This window comes from Ambystoma mexicanum, chromosome 2q, assembly GCF_040938575.1.
Source record: "Ambystoma mexicanum isolate Mex_15411 chromosome 2q, UKY_AmexF1_1, whole genome shotgun sequence".
Taxonomy (NCBI): domain Eukaryota; kingdom Metazoa; phylum Chordata; class Amphibia; order Caudata; family Ambystomatidae; genus Ambystoma; species Ambystoma mexicanum.
This window is the reverse complement of record NC_090924.1, coordinates 1,479,686,058-1,479,705,542: the sequence shown is the minus strand read 5'-3', so window position 1 is coordinate 1,479,705,542 and position 19,485 is coordinate 1,479,686,058. Positions and strand designations below refer to the sequence as shown.

Here is a 19,485-nt window from a genome sequence, read left to right as displayed (position 1 = left end):
TCTATTCTACTCTTTATGGTGGTTGCATTACTACTAATGTTTAAACTATCTTGTCGATAGTTCACTAATCAACTTGTACCTCTGTTCACCTTGGTGAATGTCTGGGGGCAGTGCTGTTTTAATATACATCCTAGCATTACCCTTTTCACTGTCCACAAAAAGGTGATGTCACCCACCTGGGTAGTGGTGAGGCGTCACTGAAATGTATCCCATATGCATTGTCACTCTCTTCTCTGTAATCGAATACCAGTTGGGGAACGATTTCAGGCAACACAAGCGCAAAGCACCCACATGTTAGAAGAAGGTTATAAAGTGCACACTGCGCAAGAGGAGTCTGCTCCATGAATTCTGTGTTGTTCTTCCATTGTATTTACCCTATTGCAGAATCCAACCCAGGGTTCACACAAAGAAAGCGACCTCCACCGGTAAATGTTGTGCATCTGCTTCCCTTTCGGTTTCACCGGGGAGGCAGTGGCCTTCCATCTCTATGGAGTCTGAGAAACCTGGCCGCATTCTCCCACCCATTCCCTTGGGATCTTCCATTCAGGTGGCCAGGGAAGGACCATCGCTTTTGGATCCCGACCCTGGGGGTGGAGAAGCTAGGGAGGATCACCTGAGTGGAGGGTCACAAGGGATTGGGAGGAGGATACCCAAGGGTGAGACATGGTATTTCCCCACTCCCCAAACGACCCCAACATACTCTCCATCAGCCATTATGGGGTATTTCCAATCTCACCCCAACCCCCCATTTCCAACACATACAGAAACGAGGAGGAGGCAACTAAGATCAGTACAGATTACCCATAGAAACACCATGGGGAAAGTAAGGGGAACCTGCTATAGAAAGAACCAAAGTTGTCCCTCTAATAGAATCAGGCAGGGTCAGCCATTCACCAGTAATTGTTCACACCTGACTCCTCTTGACTGGTCATTTTGCTATAAAAGGTGTCGTCTTACACAAACGGGAGATTGAGTAGGAGAGCAAGCAGAGGCCAGAGACCGGGATGCCAAGATGCTGAAAGCTGCCGTTGGCAAGAGCGGAAGCGTGGCAAGGGAGCAGTGTCTGCAGTGAGCCCAGGAGAGTCTGCGTATGGGATCCGAGAGGTGTGCTGGTCTCCTGCAGTGTCTGCAGTGAGCCCAGGAGAGTCTGCGTATGGGAGCCGAGAGGTGTGCTGGTCTCCTGCAGTGTCTGCAGTGAGCCCAGGAGAGTCTGCGTATGGGAGCCGAGAGGTCTGCTGGTCTCCTGCAGTTTCTGCAGTGAGCCCAGGAGAGTCTGCGTATGGGAGCCGAGAGGTCTGCTGGTCTCCTGCAGTGTCTGCAGTGAGCCCAGGAGAGTCTGCGTATGGGAGCCGAGAGGTGTGCTGGTCTCCTGCAGTGTCTGCAGTGAGCCCAGGAGAGTCTGCGTATGGGAGCCGAGAGGTCTGCTGGTCTCCTGCAGTTTCTGCAGTGAGCCCAGGAGAGTCTGCGTATGGGAGCCGAGAGGTCTGCTGGTCTCCTGCAGTGTCTGCAGTGAGCCCAGGAGAGTCTGCGTATGGGAGCCGAGAGGTCTGCTGGTCTCCTGCAGTGTCTGCAGTGAGCCCAGGAGAGTCTGCGTATGGGAGCCGAGAGGTGTAGTGGTCTCCTGCAGTGTCTGCAGTGAGCCCAGGAGAGTCTGCGTATGGGAGCCGAGAGGTGTGCTGGTCTCCTGCAGTGTCTGCAGTGAGCCCAGGAGAGTCTGCGTATGGGAGCCGAGAGGTGTGCTGGTCTCCTGCAGTGTCTGCAGTGAGCCCAGGAGAGTCTGCGTATGGGAGCCGAGAGGTGTGCTGGTCTCCTGCAGTGTCTGCAGTGAGCCCAGGAGAGTCTGCGTATGGGAGCCGAGAGGTGTGCTGGTCTCCTGCAGTGTCTGCAGTGAGCCCAGGAGAGTCTGCGTATGGGAGCCGAGAGGTGTGCTGGTCTCCTGCAGTGTCTGCAGTGAGCCCAGGAGAGTCTGCGTATGGGAGCCGAGAGGTGTGCTGGTCTCCTGCAGTGTCTGCAGTGAGCCCAGGAGAGTCTGCGTATGGGAGCCGAGAGGTGTGCTGGTCTCCTGCAGTGTCTGCAGTGAGCCCAGGAGAGTCTGCGTATGGGAGCCGAGAGGTGTGCTGGTCTCCTGCAGTGTCTGCAGTGAGCCCAGGAGAGTCTGCGTATGGGAGCCGAGAGGTGTGCTGGTCTCCTGCAGTGTCTGCAGTGAGCCCAGGAGAGTCTGCGTATGGGAGCCGAGAGGTGTGCTGGTCTCCTGCAGTGTCTGCAGTGAGCCCAGGAGAGTCTGCGTATGGGAGCCGAGAGGTGTGCTGGTCTCCTGCAGTGTCTGCAGTGAGCCCAGGAGAGTCTGCGTATGGGAGCCGAGAGGTGTGCTGGTCTCCTGCAGTGTCTGCAGTGAGCCCAGGAGAGTCTGCGTATGGGAGCCGAGAGGTGTGCTGGTCTCCTGCAGTGTCTGCAGTGAGCCCAGGAGAGTCTGCGTATGGGAGCCGAGAGGTCTGCTGGTCTCCTGCAGTGTCTGCAGTGAGCCCAGGAGAGTCTGCGTATGGGAGCCGAGAGGTCTGCTGGTCTCCTGCAGTGTCTGCAGTGAGCCCAGGAGAGTCTGCGTATGGGAGCCGAGAGGTGTAGTGGTCTCCTGCAGTGTCCGCAGTGAGCCCAGGAGAGTCTGCGTATGGGAGCCGAGAGGTGTGCTGGTCTCCTGCAGTGTCCGCAGTGAGCCCAGGAGAGTCTGCGTATGGGAGCAGAGAGGTGTGCTGGTCTCCTGCAGTGTCCGCAGTGAGCCCAGGAGAGTCTGCGTATGGGAGCCGAGAGGTGTGCTGGTCTCCTGCAGTGTCTGCAGTGAGCCCAGGAGAGTCTGCGTATGGGAGCCGAGAGGTGTGCTGGTCTCCTGCAGTGTCTGCAGTGAGCCCAGGAGAGTCTGCGTATGGGAGCCGAGAGGTGTGCTGGTCTCCTGCAGTGTCTGCAGTGAGCCCAGGAGAGTCTGCGTATGGGAGCCGAGAGGTGTGCTGGTCTCCTGCAGTGTCTGCAGTGAGCCCAGGAGAGTCTGCGTATGGGAGCCGAGAGGTGTGCTGGTCTCCTGCAGTGTCTGCAGTGAGCCCAGGAGAGTCTGCGTATGGGAGCCGAGAGGTGTAGTGGTCTCCTGCAGTGTCTGCAGTGAGCCCAGGAGAGTCTGCGTATGGGAGCCGAGAGGTCTGCTGGTCTCCTGCAGTGTCTGCAGTGAGCCCAGGAGAGTCTGCGTATGGGAGCCGAGAGGTGTAGTGGTCTCCTGCAGTGTCTGCAGTGAGCCCAGGAGAGTCTGCGTATGGGAGCCGAGAGGTGTGCTGGTCTCCTGCAGTGTCTGCAGTGAGCCCAGGAGAGTCTGCGTATGGGAGCCGAGAGGTGTGCTGGTCTCCTGTAAAAACTGCGGATGCAAGTGCTCGATCCCTTGGCCCTGTGAGACAGCCCAGGAGTGTTTGAGGGGCAGGCAGTGAGACCCGACCTCAGACGATGAGCCGTTGTGAAGCCGAAGCGCAGATGTCAGCCCGGTGAGTCTGAAAGCATTGCAGAGCCGGGTTGTGAAGAGCTCGATACAATCTGTCATCCGAAAAGCGGAAGAGAGAGGACAGCGTTTGTTTGAGTTTTCGAGTGCAGTTAAAGGGAAGACTTCAACGATGTAAAAGTAACAGTGTAAGCGTGACAAAGGGGAGACGCGCTTGTGTGAAGTAATGCGTGGAATAAAGTCAGACATTGAAGTTAAAGCGTAAAACGGGGCCAGAATCCTGTAGAGAAGCACCTCCACAGGGACAGACTTAGGAACTTCCAATATAGAGGGAGAAGCCTGCCCTCCAATCGTCCAAGCCAGGTCATTTTAGTTTCAGAGCGTATTGCCGCCCCATTGAGCCGCCCAGGTATAATGCTATAATGCCACCTTTATTACGGATACATTTCCTGATTATCAGCCCTTTCTTCCGAGCCTTGGATGTAAAGTATTCATCGTAGTAATCAAGAGTGGAAGTAGAGGTAATGGAACACACAGGTAAATATCACTACTTATGCTTTCAACCGATTCTTTACCTATTGTCCAACAAAATGATATTCCTTTTCAGTCTCACGCAGATGTTATCATAGGAAGTTACAGGGCCTCTGCCTCAAGGTATCTAACTACCTTATTAAAAGTCACCACACTGGTGCCTTTGACTGACCATGCAACACCCCGTAAGACCAACCCCAGCTGCCTTCTCAGATCGTGTGCCCTCCCCGTGAGAGCCCCTAACCAGCACTGGCTACTGCTTCCTACAGAACAGGACAACTCCCAACCCACAACCAAGTGGCTCACTCTAACCATGGCCAACATCCTTCCAATGCGTGCGGACGTCCCGCACGCAGCCGCCTTCCTGGCAGCTACCTTCGCCTTTGTCAATGTCAACACCCGCGCCGCTCCCCTCAGGGCAACAACGCCCTAGCAGCCTGATGAGCCAACGAATACCGAAACTCAGCCCATTGCTCTTCACAACTGCTATAAATGCCGCACTGCACGGACCACCCCAGCCCATGATCATATTAAGCCGCCACTCCTAAAGATTGCGCAACAACTGACCATACCTAATTTCACTGCTTCAGTCCCAACTGACCATGCTCCCTGGGCAGACCAAACCCCTTGTGTCAGTAGAACTTACTGCCAGCTGATCACACCTCACCCCACACCACGCTCCCAATTGGACTCACGACAGACACGTGCTACACCCCTCCCTCCGGCTGACCATCAACAAGCTTTGGCATGCTGCCCCTTGCCTGGGCAATATGAGGTGCACACACCTTTCTGCCTCCACCCACTCACAATAACCACCACTAAAAACACAAAACAAGGCACTTCACCTACACCACACATCCACCCAACCAAGATGCCCCCGGCACCGACCCAAACCACAATTCAACATCAAGAGCGAGAACCAGCCAACAGACACAGACAAGCCTAAGCACCCATCCACCAGCCTCCCAACCAATGCTGACCCAGCCAATCCCAGGATCACCACAAACCCCACAGCACTTACTCTAATAGGTGCATTAGTCAATGCAAAATCCATCCCAGCAAACGTCTTGGACATATCCGACCTTATTACAGCCAATAATCTAGGCCTTCTAGCCATCACTGAAACATGGCTGCAGGTCACATTGGGCCCAGCCCTATCCCCAGATGTGCCCCCTAATTACACAATCTTTCGGAATGACAGATTAAACACCAGAGGCGGAGGGGGACCTCTGATTCCCAAAGGCTCCCTATTAATCTACAAACTCACCACTGTCACCCTCACTTTGAGTGAACTCTTCACAGTCAAATTTACCATATTAACACCACCACTATCACCATCTGCATAATCTAGCAACCTCCTGGACCTCCTATCACCTTTGAAGAGGATATCACTCAACTCCTCTCCATCAACGCCAACCCCACCTCCAAGACCATTCTCATGGGAGACGTCAACCTGGGCTTCCGGGATTACAGCGACTCAGAAGCCCTATCCGTGGCCAGCACAGTGGAAGTTCTAGGCTTCTCACAACACATCTTTAATGCTTCTCATTCCAAAGGCTACACACTAGACTGGCTCTTGGACTCGAACTGCAACATCAAAGTCTTAACTAACTCGCCATCCCTGTGGTCTGATCACAATGTCATAACCTTCACCCCACCTGTAATCAGCACATCAGCAGCCACTATCGTGCTCCTCTTACCTACACTATCTAGGAACACCCACAATATCACCCACGCAATCATCCTGCCCTTGCTAACTAAACATCACCGACATACAACCCTCCTCCACTGTCCCTACAGTCCTTTAGACATATACAACACAGCCCTCAGAACATCCATTGCCTCAGTGGCTCCCCTAGTCCTACGCAAAGTCAAAGCTCCCACACACTGCAACACCTGGTTCACAGCTGACCTTAAAGCCCTCCGCGCTAACAAACGATCAGCCGAAACACAATGGAAAAACAACCCCTCGGCCTCCAGCAAAGCCAACTTTACCTCAAATGCGACATCCTACAAACAAGCTATACTTCAAGCTAAAAGTTCCACATACAACTCCAGAATCACCAAAGCTAACTCAAACACACGAAAGCTCTTTGCTATCCTACGAGAGCTGGAATCCCCAGTACCGCCAAATGCACCAAAGATAGCTTGCGGGGTGCCAATATACAGAATGCCCTCATAATCACTACGCTCAAACTTAAGATTCAACTGAAGAATGACTCCCTGAACTGCCACACTCCCACACACCCACTGAAGAATGACTCCCTGAAATGCCACACTCCCAGACACCCACTGAAGAATGACACCCTGAACTGCCACACTCCCAGACACCCACTGAAGAATGCCTCCCTGAACTGTCCCACTCTCAGGCGCCCACTGAAGAATGACTCCCTGAACTGCCAGACTCCCAGATACCCACTGAAGAATGACTCCCTGAACAGTCCCACTCTCAGACACCCACTGAAGAATGACTCCCTGAACTGCCACACTCCCAGACACCCACTGAAGAATGACTCCCTGAACTGTCACACTCATAGACACCCACTGAAGAATGACTCCCTGAACTGCCACACATCCAGACACCCACTGAAGAATGACTCCCCTGAACTGCCACACTCCCAGACACCCACTGAAGAATGACTCCCTGAACTGCCACACTCTCAGACACCCACTGAAAAATGACTCTCTGAACTGTCACACTCATAGATACCCACTGAAGAATGAGTCCCTGAACTGCCACACACGCAGACACCCACTGAAGAATGACTCCCTGAACTGCCACACTCCCAGACACCCACTGAAGAATGACTCCCTGAACTGTCCCACTCTCAGGCGCCCACTGAAGAATGACTCCCTGAACTGCCAGACTCCCAGATACCCACTGAAGAATGACTCCCTGAACAGTCCCACTCTCAGACACCCACTGAAGAATGACTCCCTGAACTGCCACACTCCCAGACACCCACTGAAGAATGACTCCCTGAACTGTCACACTCATAGACACCCACTGAAGAATGACTCCCTGAACTGCCACACATCCAGACACCCACTGAAGAATGACTCCCTGAACTGTCACACTCCCAGACACCCACTGAAGAATGACTCCCTGAACTGCCACACTCTCAGACACCCACTGAAAAATGACTCTCTGAACTGTCACACTCATAGATACCCACTGAAGAATGAGTCCCTGAACTGCCACACACGCAGACACCCACTGAAGAATGACTCCCTGAACTGCCACACTCCCAGACACCCACTGAAGAATGACTCCCTGAACTGTCACACTCTCAAACACCCACTGAAGAATGACTCCCTGAAATGCCACACTCCCAGACACCCACTGAAGAATGACACCCTGAACTGCCACACTCCCAGACACCCACTGAAGAATGACTCCCTGAACTGCCCCACTCTCAGGCGCCCACTGAAGAATGACTCCCTGAACTGCCAGACTCCCAGATACCCACTGAAGAATGACTCCCTGAACAGTCCCACTCTCAGACACCCACTGAAGAATGACTCTCTGAACTGTCACACTCATAGATACCCACTGAAGAATGACTCCCTGAACTGCCACACACCCATACACCCACTGAAGAATGAATCCCTGAACTGCCACATTCCCAGACACCCACTGAAGAATGACTCTCTGAACTGCCGCACTACCCACCACCCACTGAAGAATGACTCCCTGAACTGCGACACTACCAGACACCCACTGAAGAATGACTCCCTGAACTGCCACACTCCCAGACACCCACTGAAGAATGACTCACTGAATTGCTGTACTACCCACCTCCCACTGAAGAATGACTTCCTGAACTGCCACACTACCAGACAACCATTGAAAAATGACTCCCTGAACTGCCACACTCCCAGACACCCACTGAAGAATGACTCCCTGAACTGCCACACTCCCAGACACCCACTGAAGAATGGCTCCCTGAAATGCCACACTCCCAGACACCCACTGAAGAATGACACCCTGAACTGCCACACTCTCAGACACCCACTGAAGAATGACTCCCTGAACTGTCCCAATCTCAGACACCCACTGAAGAATGACTCCATGAACTGCCAGGCTCCCAGACACCCACTGAATAATGACTCCCTGAACTGTCCCACTCTCAGACACCCACTGAAGAATGAATCCCTGAACTGCCACGCTCATAGACACCCACTGACGAATGACTCCCTGAACTGCCACACACCCATACACCCACTGAAGAATGACTTCCTGAACTGTCACCCTCCCAGACACCCACTGAAGAATGACTCCCTGAACTGCCGCACTACCCACCACCCACTGAGGAATGACTCCCTGAACTACCATACTACCAGACACCCACTGAAAAAATGACTCCCTGAACTGCCACACTCCATGACACCCACTGAAGAATGACTCCCTGAACTGCCACCCTTTCAGATACCCACTGAAGAATGACTCCCTGAACTGTCACACTCTCAGACACCCACTGAAGAATGACTCCCTGAACTGCCACATTCCCAGACACCCACTGAAGAAGGACTCCCTGAACTGCCGCACTACCCACCACCCACTGAAGAATGACTTCCTGAACTGCCACACTACCAGACACCCATTGAAAAATGACTCCCTGAACTGCCACACTCCCAGACACCCACTGAAGAATGACTCCCTGAACTGCCACACTCCCAGACACCCACTGAAGAATGACTCCCTGAACTGTCACACTCTCAAACACCCACTGAAGAATGACTCCCTGAAATGCCACACTCCCAGACACCCACTGAAGAATGACACCCTGAACTGCCACACTCCCAGACACCCACTGAAGAATGACTCCCTGAACTGTCCCACTCTCAGGCGCCCACTGAAGAATGACTCCCTGAACTGCCAGACTCCCAGACACCCACTGAAGAATGACTCCCTGAACAGTCCCACTCTCAGACTCCCACTGAAGAATGACTCCCTGAACTGCCACAGACCCAGACACCCACTGAAGAATGACTCCCTGAACTGCCACACACCCAGACACCCACTGAAGAATGACTCCCTGAACTGCCACACTCCCAGACACCCACTGAAGAATGACTCCCTGAACTGCCACACTCTCAGACACCCACTGAAAAATGACTCCCTGAACTGTCCCAATCTCAGACACCCACTGAAGAATGACTCCCTGAACTGCCACACTCCCAGACACCCACTGAAGAATGACTCTCTGAACTGTCACACTCATAGATACCCACTGAAGAATGAGTCCCTGAACTGCCACACACGCAGACACCCACTGAAGAATGACTCCCTGAACTGCCACACACCCATACACCCACTGAAGAATGAATCCCTGAACTGCCACATTCCCAGACACCCACTGAAGAATGACTCTCTGAACTGCCGCACTACCCACCACCCACTGAAGAATGACTCCCTGAACTGCCACACTACCAGACACCCACTGAAAAATTACTCCCTGAACTGCCACACTCCCAGACACCCACTGAAGAATGACTCCCTGAACTCCCACCCTCCCAGATACCCACTGAAGAATGACTCCCTGAACTGTCTCACTCTCAGACACCCACTGAAGAATGACTCCCTGAACTGCCACACTCCCAGACACCCACTGAAGAATGACTCACTGAACTGCTGTACTACCCACCACCCACTGAAGAATGACTTCCTGAACTGCCACACTACCAGACACCCATTGCAAAATGACTCCCTGAACTGCCACACTCCCAGACACCCACTGAAGAATGGCTCCCTGAAATGCCACACTCCCAGACACCCACTGAAGAATGACACCCTGAACTGCCACACTCTCAGACACCCACTGAAGAATGACTCCCTGAACTGTCCCAATCTCAGACACCCACTGAAGAATGACTCCATGAACTGCCAGACTCCCAGACACCCACTGAAGAATGACTCCCTGAACTGTCCCACTCTCAGACACCCACTGAAGAATGACTCCCTGAACTGCCACACTCATAGATACCCACTGACGAATGACTCCCTGAACTGCCACACACCCATACACCCACTGAAGAATAACTCCCTGAACTTCCACATTCCTAGACACCCACTGAAGAATGACTTCCTGAACTGCCACCCTCCCAGACACCCACTGAAGAATGACTCCCTGAACTGCCGCAATACCCACCACCCACTGAAGAATGACTCCCTGAACTACCACACTACCAGACACCCACTGAAAAATGACTCCCTGAACTGCCACACTCCATGACACCCACTGAAGAATGACTCCCTGAACTGCCACCCTTTCAGATACCCACTGAAGAATGACTCCCTGAACTGTCACACTCTCAGACACCCACTGAAGAATGACTCCCTGAACTGCCACATTCCCAGACACCCACTGAAGAATGACTCCCTGAACTGCCGCACTACCCACCACCCACTGAAGAATGACTTCCTGAACTGCCACACTACCAGACACCCATTGAAAAATGACTCCCTGAACTGCCACACTCCCAGACACCCACTGAAGAATGACTCCCTGAACTGCCACACTCCCAGACACCCACTGAAGAATGACTCCCTGAACTGTCACACTCTCAAACACCCATTAAAGAATGATTCCCTGAAATGCCACACTCCCAGACACCCACTGAAGAATGACACCCTGAACTGCCACACTCCCAGACACCCACTGAAGAATGACTCCCTGAACTGTCCCACTCTCAGACACCCACTGAAGAATGTCTTCCTGAACTGCCAGACTCCCAGACACCCACTGAAGAATGACTCCCTGAACTGTCCCACTCTCAGACACCCACTGAAGAATGACTCCCTGAACTCCCACACACCCAGACACCCACTGAAGAATGACTCCCTGAACTGCCACACACCCAGACACCCACTGAAGAGTGACTCCCGGAACTGCCACACTCCCAGACACCCACTGAAGAATGACTCCCCATAGCCAGCAGATCCGATGCCCAACCACCCGCTTTTCAGCTTCAAGCCAGTCCCCACACCCAAAGTCATCTGAATCATCAAAGGTCTCAAACCCTCTAAATGCCATGGAGATGTCTGCCCCACCACTGTTATTAAAGACTGACTGAAAGCGTTGGCCACCTTCCTATCCGCTCTTATCAAAGCATCATTTGCCTCCAATTCCATGCCCACCAGCTTAAAGGGTGCCTGCGTCCTACCCCTTCTGAAAAAGACAACCCTAGACACAGCCATTCCCACCAACTACCACCACATCACCACAATCCCATTTCTACAAAAAGGTTGTATGCACAGCATACCACCAGATTCAGTCTCACCTATAATCCAAACACCTCTTAGGCATGTGCCAATCCAGACCAGGTCACAGCACTGAGTTTGCTTTACTAGACCTGAAGGATCAAATGGACGAACTCAAAGATGCAGGGAAGGCAGCGCTACTCCTCCTTCTCGACCTCTCAGCTGCCTGTGATCTCCTGGACCATTAAATCTTATGTCAACACCTCAGCTCAGAAGCTCACTTTTCTACAGAATCCATCTCCTGGATCTCCTCCTTTCTTTTCAATCGATCTATGATATCATATGATATGATATGGCATTTGTAACGCGCCTATACACAAGTGTTTCAAGGCGCGATGAGGCAGGGAGGGGGGAACAAGGGGAAGACAGACAACGATCCTACTAGTCCAGGTGTCATTCAGATCACGCAAGTGCAGGGGTAGGGGGAAGGGAGAAAGTGCATGGGGAAGGGGAGGGGGGAAGTGCAGTACAGGGTACATGGGATCTATGGGAGTGTTCTCTCCCACGGCCACTGCCCCTCCAGCCCTGGTTACTTGAAGAGTTCCCCAAGGTTCATGTGTATCACCCACTCTAAATAACATCTTCACAAAGCCCCTCTTTGATCTTCTAGAGTCCCAAAGCATCTCATATACCAACTACGCAGACGATACCCTTATTCCTACCCATCATGGGCGACCATGATGCTGACTCAAACACCCGTCAGGCAGTCTATCTAACCATCCAGGCCTGAATGGCATCACATCAACTCTGCTTTAACGACTTTGAGACCGAGATCCACTTAGTCGGCCTCAGCATCACAGTGTCAAGTGAGGTCAAGAGCCTGGTAGCCTACCTTGACTCTACTCTCTCATGATGCAGGTCAATGCTATCTTATCCTCAGCAGCGTAGACCACTGAACTAATTATGACCTGCAAACCCAGCCTCTTCTCTGGCAGCCACCTCACCATTGCCAGGACCCTCGTTGGCTCGAGACTCCACTATTGCAATGCCCTATTTGCAGGCACTTCTGGTTGCAACCAAAGCAAGCTACTGGCTGGACAAGGCTCTTGGGGCTGCATTGAACTTCTCCAAACGTGAACACATTTCGGTGGCGAGAAGGCGCATGCACTGGTTGCCAATCAAAGAGTGCATCTTCTTTAAAACCTTAGTCATCATGCATAAATGCATCTCGAATATGGCACCAACATACCTGACGCAGAAGTTCTGACCGCAAGGCCCCACCCGCACCACCCACTTGCACTGTCTTACCACCCCAAGATTCAGACACCAGAGATCAGGGGGACTAAGCGTCCCGGTCTTGCCTCTAAAAACTGGAACGTGCTAGCAATACCGCTGGGAGCCAAACAATCCCAATGGACCTTCTGCAAACAGCTGAAGATCCTACAGTCCACTCAAGAGATATTCAGATGTTCCTCCTTTCCCAAGCCTGTAGCACCTGCTCACATGAGCGCCGTCAGCACCAGCCACCGAAACGACCTGGGGACGCAAGCCCTGGCAGACGGACACTGACTCGCCCAAGCCATGTAGCATGAATGTCGCACCCTTGCAGTACTGTGTGTTACTCTTGCAACATGAATCCCTGGAACCAGCGCCTTGATGCCTCTGCGTGTAGTGCGCTATGCACATTAAATAAATAAATAAATACCCGAGCAGCCAGACCTTGCCCAGTGTACAGCTGCTGCTATGAGTTAGTGTGGGCAGTACTTGTGTAGGAGAAGGTTTAGGGAAATTGACATCTGATGTTCTCCCTTTCCCACAGAGGATCCAGTATTTTCCTGTAGTGATGGATGGTCACTTCCTCCGAAAGACCCCGGAACTGCTGCTGATGGGGAAGGAAATTAACCCCGTCCCATATCTGATCGGCTGCAACAACCATGAGTTTGGCTGGATCCTGCCTGTGGTAAGAGCTTGTGGTGAGCACGCGCTGGGTAGAAGGTTTGTCTGTCTCCCCCCTTCCGCCTCTCCTGCCCTCAACAGTCTAAGCCAGGTTCATACATCCCTTCTCCAGCCTGCACGCATGTGGGCTGCATGCCTGTGGGCTGCACTCCTGTGGGCTGCACGCCTGTGGCCTGCATGCCTGTGGGTTGCACGCCTGTGGCCTGCACGCCTGTGGCCTGCACTGCATGCGCTGCACCACCTGCTGATAGGTCTGAGCCTAGATCCAGAAGGGGTGCCTGCGAGCTGTCCCTTCTGCCAGCACGACCAGCTCTCATGGTGTTTTCTCCTTTCTTTACACAGCTGCACGGAATACCGGATTTACGAAATGGCATGGATAACAGGACGGCAGAGCAGTGCAAGGGCATGTGGAGATTGCTGGTAAGAGCTAAGAACGGGCAAATGGCAACCTGCCTATGTACATTCCAAACAGGCTTGCGCTGCGACTGGGGTCGGTGCCCACAGGACCTGCACTGGGGCTAGGGTCAGTGCCCACAGGGCCTGCCCTGGGACTCAGGTCGGTGCCCACAGGGCCTGCACTCGGACTCAGCGCCTGCACTGGGACTCAGGTCGGTGCCCACAGGACCTGCACTGGGACTCAGGCCGGAGCCCACAGGGCCTGCACTGGGACTCGGGTCGGTGCCCACAGGGCCTGCACCTCGACTCAGGTCGGTGCCCACAGGGCCTGCACTGGGACTCAGGTCAGTGTCCACAGGCCTGCACTGGGACTCAGGTCGGTGCCCACAGGGCCTGCACTGGGACTCAGGTCGGTGCCCACAGGGCCTGCACTGGGACTCAGGTCAGTGTCCACAGGGCCTGCACTGGGACTCAGGCCGGTGCCCACAGGGCCTGCATTGGGACTCAGGCCGGTGCCCACAGGACCTGCACTGGGACTCAGGTCGGTGCCCACAGGACCTGCACTGGGACTGGGATCGGTGCCCACAGGGCCTGCCCTGGAACTCAGGTCGGCGCCCACAGGACCTGCACTGGGACTCAGGTCGGTGCCCACAGGGCCTGCACTGGGACTCAGGTTGGTGCCCACAGGGTCTGCAATGGGACTCAGCGCCTGCACTGGGACTCAGGTCAGTGTCCACAGGGCCTGCACTGGGACTCAGGCCGGTGCCCACAGGGCCTGCATTGGGACTCAGGCCGGTGCCCACAGGACCTGCACTGGGACTCAGGTCGGTGCCCACAGGACCTGCACTGGGACTGGGATCGGTGCCTACAGGGCCTGCCCTGGAACTCAGGTCGGCGCCCACAGGACCTGCACTGGGACTCAGGTCGGTGCCCACAGGACCTGCACTGGGACTCAGGTCGGTGCCCACAGGGCCTGCACTGGGACTCAGGTCAGTGTCCACAGGGCCTGCACTGGGACTCAGGTCGGTGTCCACAGGGCCTGCACTGGGACTCAGGTCAGTGTCCACAGGGCCTGCACTGGGACTCAGGTCGGTGCCCACAGGGCCTGCACTGGGACTCAGGTCAGTGTCCACAGGGCCTGCACTGGGACTCAGGTCGGTGCCCACAGGGCCTGCACTGGGACTCAGGTCAGTGTCCACAGGGCCTGCACTGGGACTCAGGTCGGTGCCCACAGGGCCTGCACTGGGACTCAGGTCCGTGTCCACAGGGCCTGCACACTACAAATAAAGGCAGCGTCCACCAATTATTATGCTGTTCCTAGAAATGCTTGGGTGAGGCAACACGGGTTGGGGGATTGGTAGTAAAGTGGTGTAAGGTGTGGGTTTGTACTGCTTTTTGCAGCAAAAGAATCATCCAAATAATTGCAATAAATTAATCTGTGGTGTGATAAATATGAACCCAACCCATTGAGCAGGTTTCAACCCATTAAGCCTCCCTTTGAAGAGCAATCAAAGAGTGAAAGACTTTACACTGCAGGTGCATGCGGGGCAAACAAGTCACCAGTACACCAACTGACATTGTACATTTTTGGAAGCGTGGACTGGAATATACCACCACAACCAAAAAAATCCAAAGTAAAATAGAGGAGCATTTTGGTGAAAATAAACTAAGCCAAAGCTTAAATGACATCCAAAGCAAGATGTGAGACACCGGTGATACCGTAGAAGAGGCATCTCCACCAAGTAAAGACTCTCCACTTTTAGGAGCTGCACAAGTAGATACATCTTTTGAAAACGATGCCGAAGTGGTCACAATGGAGGTAGCAGTTGGAGTAGGGCCTCCTTCACGGGTACAACTCCCTAAAAATCAAGGGATCGACAAAAGTATGGAAACTCGACAAGACTGCAATGACACATCAGAGGATGTTGAAATAAAACAAGCTAGTGCTGCCACTCTCACAGCTTTAAACTTCGTACTAAACTCTCTGGTGACAATATTCGAGCAGTTGAAATCAGAGGTACGGATGGCATCTCCCCAAAAGAACAAAAAGAAAACTGCAAACCCTAATGTTTCAAGACATTTATTTGGTCCGTGCATCTGCCATTTGCGGTAGTACCATCGACAAGTAACTCATCTTCAACACTCATTTGATGAAGAAACTTGGTTACAGAAAAAGATCTGAAGGAGAGAATGTAGACGACTAAAAAGAACTATAATAGACCAAGAAAAACTGCGAGGAGAGCTAGAAAAGCTCAGAAGAAGTTATAAGCAATGGTCAAGAGCAAGCAAAATGTTGTGGCACCAACAGGATAATGAGCGGATGCTCTCAGTACTATGTGAAAATAGTACTCGGAATTTCTGGTCAATAATAAATAATTCAGGAAAGAAATCAATTGCAAATAGCATTCAATGCAACCTAGTGTCTGAAAAGAGCTGGACAGACTTTCTTACAAAAAAATTAAAAACATGTCAGAGTCCAAGGAAGGAGAGAAGGAAGTTGCACAGTGGGACCTTAAATATGATATAAAATTAATAGAAGAGCTTATCCTGAATGCCTCATCCTCAAACGCAGCGGGCCCAAACGGGCTAACTTAGTAGGTCTTAGAAAACAATGTAAAAACATGGGCAAACCTCCTTTTCAACCTCTATAATGAAATACAAAAGACACAATGTTTTCCATCTTCCTGAAACAAGCAGTCGTCATACCATTCTACAAGGGGGGCGACCGGTCACAACCTGAAAACTATACACCAATTGCCCTCCTGGATATCGAAAGTAAAATATTTATGAAAATCCTGCTGTTAGAGCTAGAGGACTGGGCAAAGGAAACAAACATCCTGTCTAAATTTCAAACAGGGTTTAGACGGGGTATATCTACAACATTAAATCAGATTCAGGTTTGGTGCTGAATCTCTTGGCAGAACATTCCAAAGAGTATGGAGAATGCCTGATATATGGAGCTTGGATAGACTTCTCCAGGGCTTTTGATCTAGTGAAAAAGGAGAAACTGTGGGCTAAATTGAGAGATTCGGGTCTACACAGATGGTTGCTATCAATATTGATCGAATTGCACAAAGACACGTTATTGATGGTAAGATTAGACGAGGCCGGTCATCTTACAAGCTCAATAAACGTCAAGCAAGGCGTGAGACAAGGGTGCTTGGATGCACCGTTCTTCTTTAATCTGTATTTGTCAGATCTGGGGGCTTTTTTGCAATCCTGGTCAATGGCGAACCCAAAACTAAACTCAATCAAGGTTTTTGGCTCTCTTACGCTGATGGCATCGTCCTGATAGATAGGACAGCACTAGGGCTGCAACTTTTATTGAATGGCTTAAGTGTATACACCAAAATGAACAGTCTTCAAGTAAACCCAAAAAAGTCAAAAATGTTAGTGTTGAAACATCCAAAAAAGCATATGAATTATGGAAAATGGTTTTTTGAAGATCAGGCAATCGAGAGAACTGAAGAGCTAGTCTATTTGGTCTATACAGTGTATTCTTTTCCATCAGCCAGCAAAGCGGAAGCAGAAATAAGGCTAAAGGTCGAGAAAGCGGTTCCACAGATGAAAAAGATTCTCCGCAAACTGTGCAAATTCTCACTTATGCCGTTACTAAAGTTCTACACTGCAAAAATATTCCAGTGATATTATATGGTCTGGAAGCCAAACCAACTCTCTGGGACATAGACTGGCAAAAAGTGGAAGGTCAGTTATGGAAATGATCATTAGGCCTATCCAACTGCCTTCCCGTGTCTGTTCTAAGATTTGAACTCAGACTAAAATCACTCTAGCAACAAGTGGATTGGCGATTGATTACACTGTATGGGCTGATAGCAACTGCTCAAAAAAACTTGCTTTATGAGGATATAAAGATGCAGCTGCAAATGGACAGGTCTAAGTTACTTCATCAGCTGGAAGTTAAAGCTGTGAGAAGTCTGACAGAGGCAGATTCATAGATAGAAACCTTGAAAATGAATCCTTTGAAAGCGAGGATAGAAACAGAAATAATGTTTTATTTTTTTTATTTTACTTGTTATAATTTACAAAAAAAATTTACAAGAAAAAGAAAAGAAAAGAGACTCCCTCCCTCCAAATTCTTCAGCTAACAGTTACATCTGAAGTCCAAGGTAGCCCACATGCAAATCTTTCGATTGTTTCCAGTCTTACAGCGCCCGGCCTAATTCCAGGTTGTGGTCTTGGAGCTTCAAGTTCATGAAGAACTGCGAGACCGCTATCATGTAGGAGGTATTGTCCCCTTCCATTAAGCGGTTCCACCAGTCCTCTTCGTTATACGTTGTTGACTCCTTGAATAAGTGGCCCAAATGTGCCGTTCTCAACCTTGACAAAGAAGGACAGGCCAGTAGTAAATGTCGAAGTGACTCTATGTGGGTCTTATTTTTACAGAACCGACAACTAGTGTCCTGTGTTAGTTTCCTTATAGTTCTGATCTCATTCGTAGGCAGGAGGTTCATTCACACTCGTAAGAAGGTGTCTCGAATTGTCTTACTTGGGAATTTTTTTAAATAGTTTGGTAAGTCGTTTAAGCCTCTTGTTGTTGGTGGCAGATGGCTTATCAGTTTGCTTCTCTGATCCAGAGATGTCATCTGTATCCAATCTTGTTCCTGCAGTTTTTGTTTTACTCTATTCGGGTTTTGAATGAGTTCTTCTTCAGAACTGTTTAGTTCTACTAAAGTTTTTTGATGTTCTTTCATCCAACGCGTCATAATTTTACTTTTCTGTTCTTTGGTTTCCATGCGTATGATAGACATTACATTCAAGCAGGTAGTGATCAAAGACTTCCTATATAGCATTAATGAATTTCTGACTACCATTGATTCCAGTGATTGCAGACAGAGTTCATGGCGTATAGTCTTTGTTGGTGTTGATTGGGGTAAGATCAGTGTGTGTTTCCAAAACACACCTTCTAGATGTTTCAGAAGTCTTGTGATATAGTTAACATCGCATCCGCACCATAGATCAAAGACGGAACTACCTTACCCTTGTAAAATTGGATCCAAGGGATTGCTGTAAATCGGCCATATCTTCTGTCGATTACTTTCGCTTGACTTGCCAATTTTCTTGCCTTTTCCAAGAGATGGACTTGCATTGGGCGCTCCCGTTTGTTGTTATTCAGGATTACCCCCAGATATTTAAATTTCACCACTTGTTCTATTTTCTCCCCTTCCAAGCACCAACTAAAGTTCTCGTTACAGGTGTTTTGTTTCTCCATGATCATGACTTTAGTTTTGGCCTTATTGATCTCTAAGTTGTTATTCTTTATGTATATCGCCAATTCATTTGTGTGGCTACACTTCTTTGTGTTCTGAATTTGTGGTAAACTAGGGTTTTTCTCCCTCTGCAGGAATTTCAAACTTAGGTGGCCTCTCCACTGTGTACCTGATACCCCTTACTGTGTTCTGAATTTGTGGTAAACGAACGCCTGCCGCTCTCTTCCTATCCACTTGCGCTTGTCCTGTCTTCCCCCACTCACTCCCTCCTACTCCATGGTGCTCTCTGTCTCGCCTATCTTCTCTAACTGCTTCTCTATTGACTATCCTGCTCTCCTCACTAAATCTGGTAGGAAAAAGTTAAAAAAGGACATCCTGGTCTCCAACCCAGGCCTCCCTATCGCTGACACCTACACTAGTGCCTGCTCTAAGGAAACTCTCACTGGCATCCTCTTTTTCGTGCCTTCACCTGACCTATGGACCCTTCATATGGTCTCTGTGCTCTCTCCTTTTTCCTCTGCTCCCATTAATGGTGGCACCCGTTGGGATGTCCTCTTGGCTTCCTTCCACTCCTCTAAGGCCATCATTAATGTCTATGCTAATGGGACCGTCTTGGTCCAAGGCCCTCAGGCCAACCTTCACCTCTTCGATAGACGCTTCCCACGCCTCATCAACTTCCTCTCCTCTCCTGCTGTGCC

At 51.1% G+C, this 19,485-nt stretch overlaps 1 protein-coding gene across 1 annotated transcript in view; it reads left to right on the top strand.

The window, feature by feature from the left end:
- Positions 1–19,485, top strand: part of LOC138570297 (cocaine esterase-like) — a 955,042-nt gene that overhangs the window by 283,440 nt on the left and 652,117 nt on the right. Inside the window, exons 8-9 of the mRNA XM_069649071.1 lie at positions 13,027–13,167; positions 13,506–13,583. Coding sequence (XP_069505172.1) covers positions 13,027–13,167; positions 13,506–13,583 — 219 coding nt within the window. The remainder of the gene's footprint in view (positions 1–13,026; positions 13,168–13,505; positions 13,584–19,485) is intronic.